This window comes from Populus nigra, chromosome 16 (assembly GCF_951802175.1).
Source record: "Populus nigra chromosome 16, ddPopNigr1.1, whole genome shotgun sequence".
NCBI classification, from domain to species: domain Eukaryota; kingdom Viridiplantae; phylum Streptophyta; class Magnoliopsida; order Malpighiales; family Salicaceae; genus Populus; species Populus nigra.
The window spans coordinates 9,535,245-9,542,932 of NC_084867.1; the positions used below are offsets into that span (position 1 = coordinate 9,535,245).

Genomic DNA, 7,688 nt, shown 5'->3' on the forward strand with positions numbered 1-7,688 from the left:
ACCGAGTTAAATAAAAAAAAAAAAAAAAGAAACCTTAAATAGGAGCCTAGATATATTACTCCATTAATTGATGTGGTTAGAACGTCGAACTTGAACTAGCTAGTCCAGTAATTCGACAACAAAACTATCTCACATGGCGGTGTATAAAATGGATTATAATTCATGGATGACCCAGCATGAGTACACTACTGGCTACTGCTACTGCTACTGCTGCTAAAAAACAAGAACAGTGTCGTTCATGTTCCAGATCAGTGGGAAAGAGACACCGCATGAATTTTATCAGGAAAGCATCCAATGAGCAAAAACAGGTCGTCTTTCTATAAAGTAGACGCCACACGATGTTTACCCAAGGATGGCTGTGTGTTCTTTCCCATGGAAGCACATGAAACTCATGGTGCTTTCATCGTTGAGCACTATATAGTTAATTGGTGTATACCGTGTGGCGACAATGAGGTTCAAAAAATGATTTGCTTACGCAGGGCCTTTTCTCTTAGAAGTCGTTTATATATTTACTTATTTTATATATATATTTTCCATGAATTTATTTTGTTTTTCCACCCTAAATTAAGTTAGAAAGATTGATTTACAATATTTTTATTTAATTTATTGTACAATAAACGTATAGTTTATTTTAAAAAAGGATGCTATTACTGCTTTCTATATATATATACATGCACGCCATATCAGACAAGACTAATGCAAGTGCTCGTAAAACACCTAATCACCCCTTCTTATTATGAACAAAATAAAATATAAAAAGAAAAAGGAAACGTGCAATTAAGCAACGAAAAAACTCTTAACTAGAAAGATAGGTCAACCACCCAACATAACATGAATTTGATATAATTTTGTTATTATTGATGATTTTTTTTATATTCGTTGTATTTATTTTATCAAGATTTTTTTAATAATACAATTAATATTGTAATAAGAGTTTTGATGTGTCTTAGATTTTTTATTTTTATTTTTTTTTCTTTTTAATAATAGCATTTACAAATTGCATTATTTCAATAATTTTTTTAATTGTGTTATTTTACTAAGATGTTTTAAAAAATTGCTAATAAGAAAAAAAAGCCAATCTAAGGTGGCCTGGCTATTGAAAAGTCACGAACATTTATAATTTGCTGTCGTTTATGTAACCAACAAAAGCCTATTTTCTTCATGTGGGTCAACTGGATTAATTACCATAGATAGCATTGTCGTTTCCACTGATTAAAAAACTTGCTTAAAAAGCAATAATTTTGGGGAAGAAATCGTAGCCACCACAACAATCACGCAATCTATCTATGACTAGTCTATAAGCAGAGCAGGCCTCCCTTTTTATGCATAGCCTCCATATATATAAACTATAAAATATTGAGGTACAATTACTACTCCAGATTTCAAAACTTCTTTCTAGCAACCTCTCTTCGAAAAGGGTTTATTAATAATTATAAATATCTTCATATTTACAATGAAACGTCATTTTGCTGCAACAACAATGGAAGGAGCTGGGAGTAGAGAATATAGAAAAGGGTTGTGGACAGTGGAGGAAGATAGAATCTTGATGGATTATGTAAAGGTGCATGGCAAAGGGAAGTGGAATCGGGCAGCAAAAGTCGCAGGTTAGCATTTCTTTTTTACCTTTCCATGTAGAAGGGGTTGATGTTAGTTTTAGAGCTCGTGGTGTTTTTTTTTTTTATCAGCTAAAAGATTTGAATTAATGTTGTGGTTTAGGCCTCAAGAGAGGAGGCAAAAGCTGCAGGCTAAGATGGATAAATTATCTAAGCCCTAGTGTTAAGCACGGGGGTTTCTCAGAGGAAGAAGATGACCTTATCATCCGGCTCCATAAGCTTCTTGGCAATAGGTTTCTCTTCATCTCTTATCAACGTTACATAATTTTGAGTTAGCATTCCTCTGATTCATTTTTCCCTAGCTAAATGTGCTGGGCTTTGTTGTTTATTATTAAATACCAAATTAATATATGTTCCTATACTTTCCCTTTTTTTTATTTATTTATTTAGGTGGTCCTTAATTGCTGGTCGGGTCCCGGGAAGAACAGATAATCAAGTGAAGAATCATTGGAACACTCATTTAAGCAAAAAACTTGGAATCAAGAAGAGAAAGTGTAAAATTAGTGATTCTTCGTCAAAACTCTCCGAGAAATTAGAGGCTAATTTCCATATTAAATTAAGTTCAAATGATGAATCAATTTCTTGTAATAATAACACTACTGAAATTGAACTCCAAAATGTGATAGAAAGCAGTCATGAGAAGGCAAAAGAAATCACAAGCACCCATGAGCCAACAATAAGGAGTGATTGCTATGAGAATTTTTGGCTTTCTATTGATGATCCATATCTATGGACTCCTAGCTTAATGGAACTTTCAGACGAGTCTCTTGGTTTTTTATGGCATGAAATGTAAAGCTCCATTTTGTATTTCGACAAATCTCTTTTTAATAAGATAATTTTTTTCCTTTTCTATTTTTTTCCCCCCTGTGAGTTCACAGGTGCACGCACGTGTTCACATATATGATATCCTGAAATGAGGCTCAAGATTTTCAGCAACTCAATGCCAATATTTGCATAGTCTCAACAAACATATTTACAAGTATGTAAAAGTGCATGTGGGGATAAGTCGCCCGTTTTTTGTGGCTGTACCCTACAATAATTGAGAAATGCGTGGCGTTTTTGAGAAGAAGAAAAAAAGGCCAATCTTGTTGAAAGATACACTTAGATGAATTAATCCATACTTTTGAAACTTTCAAAATTGATTATTATTAATTAGATTAATGGAGCAAGTGGCTGTTGGTTTGTATTCCAAATTATGTTTCTAAAAAAATTTAGATTTTTTAGGATAAAATTATTTTTTATATTTTTGAATCGATTTGATCTGATATTAAAAATATATTTTTTAAAATATTCTAAATTAAAATTATTTTAAAATACAGTCATTACCCTATTACTTGTAATGAAAGCTTAGACTATTAAATCGGCTTTGAAATATTGGTTTGATGATTTCGATTGGTTTGGAATTAAACTACTGGGTCACTAATGTAACTGATACTGCCAATTAAGGATTCAATTGCTTATGAAAGTGCACCAGGTTTGGACAGGAAGTAGCTGGCAAATTCCTGAAGATGCATCGACAAAAAGACTACGAATTTCTTGTCAGAATATTGAGTCATATACCGACGATAGTCAAGTGCAGTATCTACTAGTAGTTGATAAGAAGATGGGCACCATTGGAAGGGACTAACAGCTGTGAGTGTTTCTGCATCACATTTTCATTCCTTTTCTTCTACCTTTCAACATTTCTTGGTGTTACTATGGGATCCTTGAACTGTTGAATTTTCCATATATATAGTTGTACGTACGGCCATTCTTTACTCTCGATCTGTCGAATATATAAATCACTCACATTGAAAAGGGGCATAATTAGTGGGGGAAATGATTGTAATATTTATGGAAATCCTATGGCTCTGCTGTTAAACTCCCAGAATGCACCAAGACAATGAGAAGCCTTGAAGGAGCCACCATGGCCATGTTGAAAAGGATTACATAACACATACGAGTGCTGCCAAAAAGAAAAACTATTTTACTATCATATAATTCCCAGACAAACTAGACAATTCTTAGGAAATTAGTCCTGCATGCACCCCCGTAGTGGGTTGCTTTCCCTGACTTCTTTTCACATCTCTATATATTCTCTTGTATTTACCTTGCATGCATTTTCAACAACATACTAATTAGCCATCATGGAAACAGGAGAAAAAAAAAAGGTTAAGGCTGGGGGATTGAGTTTCAAAGGTTGGCCTGATATCTGTAGGTTTTGGCTACTTTCCAGCCAAGATTCTTTCTACCCAATTGAATTGCATTCACACCATCCATTAAAATGTACTTTGTAGGGTACATATTTATTGTTCATTTTGCTTTATCTTTCAACTTTACTCTTTTTTATTGATGGAGTTCTTATGTCAGAAACACTAGAAAATTAATCAAAGAGCCTAATCCAAAAAGGTGTGAACTCTTTGTCAATGGTGGACTTGCTAGGAAACATGTCAATCTCTACTAATAATAACTGACTTGTAATATACTGCGAGTCAAAACTTTTCTTTTCTTTTTCAATGTAAACAGAGTATTCAGGTTAGTATTCTACAATAAAAAAAAATTAATTATTAATTTAAAATTTAATGTATATATTTAATAAAATAAATTAAAAATTAATAAATGCTAAAAGAATGTTAACACTAACTAAAAATTATGTTGTAAAGTTCAGAAATTGGCACAAATGATAATACTTGTAGTGTTTGTATAAACGACACAAATATTTTTTTTTATATGAAGTCTTCATTTCCTTATCAATTTAAATTCCGTTGATATAAAATAATTTGCTAGTAAAAGCTTTCTTTTTTTCTTATTAATATCTTTGATTTTAAAAAATCTAACAGTTTTTTCTCTATCATTTTATTGAAAAAAAAAACTAAAAGAATTTATAAGATATAACCATGAAAATCAAGAAAATTAAAATAGAAATAAAAAACATACCTCCCCAACAAAAAAAACTTGTTCTGACTCTTTACTGTGCTCATTTGTTTTTCTGAAAATTTTCACTAGGATTTTTTTTCTAAAAGACATTTTATCATTATTTCAAAGCAATTTTCAATTTAAAAGAATTAACACCCTAGTAATTTTAATGCGAGTGTATTAAAAAATATCATAATAACACAATAGACAATATTTGTATATTGTTGTATAAAACTCTTTATAAATATCATTAAACTCAACTTAGCTAATTATCCTTCCAACATTTCAATGTGAATCCTTGTCTAGCCTAGGTTTTCAAACTAAATCATATAGATATTAACATGATGTAACATGTTTAACTTGATGGGTCTAAAAACAACCTGAAAGATTGGTAAACACGTGGCTTGACTTATAAGAAATTCAAGACCACATTAATTTTTTAATACTGAGAAAGTGACATATTGAATTGATCTAAGTCAACCCGCTAAACTTGCAACTCGGGTCATGGATCCACCTAGGTTTAATAAGTTTTTTTAAACTATTTTTATATAATTATATGATAAAAATTCAGTGATCTCAACATAGTAATTCAAAAAATAAAATATGATGGATTGTGCAAAAAGAATGATGGTTTAAGACCAAAGTAAAAATTAAATAGAATTTAATAAAATAAAACAAAATCCTTCATTGATCTAGGAATTTAAAAGAAATCAAATATATTATATTTTAAATTATTTAATTTTTAGGAGTTTAAATATGAATGGTTAAGATTTTTTTTTATTAAAAAAACTAGACATTCGATCATAGGCGGCCTAAAAATAAGCTCAAGCCCACATGCTTGAGTCTTTTTTATTTCTTCTTCAAATTAGACATACAATGTGTCATACACTTGATTTTTTAAAAAGAATTAAATGACGTGTTGTTGTCTTGCCTAGATTTCAGCCACCATAAAGGTAGGTGGAAAATCAAGGTTGCGTTTTTTGATATAAAACCATATTTTCAACCCATTTTCATCTAGAAATACTATTATAACCTCATGTAAAAACCAATTTATCAATCTAAAAAATCTAAAAAAACAGGGTCTTTAATTTGTTTTATGGTCGCACCAAAGATTTTGGGTCAATCAAGTCAGGTCAACCAGATTAGGTCAAAATCAGGTCAAAAAGTTAAGACCTATTTCGTTTCCAATCTTTTTGGTAAAGGATTTTTTGGTTTAAGGGTGTGTTTTGCAAACACCTCCTTAAGCTTGTTGTCGCACCCTCCCGAGAGCTCGACGTCGCGGCGACACTTCCTCCGTAGCGGGGATTCGATGTCGGGGTCTTTCTGTTGTGAAAAAGGGAGTCGCCACCTAGTATTATGGTCACTAGGAAACCTAACTGGTCTTTCAGAGATTCTAAGGCAAGGGACTGGTTGCGTAAAGGGAAGGTTTTAGCACCCCTAGTACGCCCTACCTAAGGTAAGCTGCTTGGTGTTTGATTTGCCTTATAATTGTTATAGTGTTGATGTTCTCTAATCCCATTAGTTTCCTAGGATAAGTCTGCTCTGATGAATGAAATCTAGGGTGCCTTAAAAACCTATTTTTTTGTCTTAGTGTTTTATACTCTCACGGCTCTAAACCGTGGAGAAAAAAAATTAAAATGTCCTCGATTATAATCAAGGCTTCTTTCAAGGATTTATGCGGATTTATTATTCCTAAAAAAATATTTTGGATATTTACCACTCCGGGTTTCTTTATCCAAATATTAACAGTGAATAATAACAAATTATTCCCAATAATATTTTGGATATTCGTCCTTTAAGGATTTCTTTATCCAAACATTAGCGGTGAATAATAGATAAATTCCCCCAAAATAAGATTTTTATATTTTTTGGAATATTGGCCAATACCCTTTGGAGTTTTACAAACATGTTGTAAAATCCAGAAATGCAAGAAAAATGATTTTTGTTGTGTTTAAGAAATCCATGCGAAAACACATTTTCAAAACTTCAAATATTTGTTTTTTATATAAAAAAAAACATAAAAACAATGTTAGGGTATTGGCCGTATGCAGGAAAACAAAACATTTTTTATTTTATATTTTTTTTGATGTCTCGACGAAAACCGGGTATTTTCATACCGGACTTGTATCTTTACCATATAAAAAATACAAGCAGATATTGATAAACAATGCATCAACAAACTTTCAGAAAAACACATATTTAAATCATTCTTTTAAAGAAAATTTTCCGAACGGGCCAGACCCGGCCCACAAAGAGACTGGGCCGAAATCAGCCCAACATAAAATGGGCCCACTTCCTACAGGGGCTGGACTCAGCCCAGCCCAAATCACATGACTGGTACTGTTCACTGTACAGTAACAGTGTTACTGTTCCTCTGCACAGTAACATGTTAATTAATTTTACAGTTACTGTGCACATGCATAGTAACCGGGTAATTATTTTTCCAGTTACTGTGCACATGCACAGTAACCCCGTTTTCACACATTAACCAAGCAAACTGCATGCAAAAGACCACGTTACTGTTCAAGTGAATTAAATTTCACTTAAACAGTGCAAACACAAAGCAAAAAATTACACAGTGCGGGAGGTTACAGTTCTAACAAAGTTGGCGGATTAACTGTTCAAGTGAATTAATTCACTTGAACAGTGCGGTGAAATGCAGACAAAGAGAACCTGTTACTGTTCAAGTGAATTAAAACTCACTTGAACAGTGTAAATGCAAAGAAAACCACTGCGCACACAAGGTGAAGAGAACAAACCTGGAGATGAAGAAGCTGTCTGCGTTCGTCTGTTCCCAGTCTTTCCCTCCTGTCCTATGTTGGCGTCGGTTTCCCTGTTTTTTCCATTCCTCTACGTCTTTGTCACTCTCTCTCCCCAGTTGTCTGCTCTTTCTTCTTCCCTGTTCTGCAAATGTTATATGTAAAAATAAAAATAAAAGCAAAGACCGAAAGAGATGATGAGCTGGTGCGGTTGGTGGTGTTATTGCGGTTACTCTTCCTCCTCTCTAGTGTTGCTGTGGCTGCTCACAGTGTTGTCGTCTCCTTCACAGGTGGAAGAAAGTCTTCTGCTGGCATGGCAAATGATCAGCGCCCTTGGAGTCTCGGTTTTCTGCTCCTTCTTTACTGTCCTTTGGCCTCCCCTCTTACTTCTCCATCTTCCCCGTAATGAGCTGCTGTTAGC

General features: G+C 33.1%; 1 protein-coding gene across 1 annotated transcript; it reads left to right on the forward strand.

The window, feature by feature from the left end:
* The first annotated feature begins 1,255 nt into the window (after positions 1 to 1,255).
* LOC133675681 (transcription factor WER-like) lies at positions 1,256 to 2,465 on the forward strand. The gene is made up of 3 exons (XM_062097133.1): positions 1,256 to 1,604; positions 1,717 to 1,846; positions 2,004 to 2,465. The coding sequence occupies exons 1-3, from the start codon at positions 1,454 to 1,456 to the stop codon at positions 2,404 to 2,406; spliced, it is 684 nt and encodes a 227-aa protein (XP_061953117.1). The 5' UTR covers positions 1,256 to 1,453; the 3' UTR covers positions 2,407 to 2,465.
* Positions 2,466 to 7,688: the final 5,223 nt, after the last annotated feature.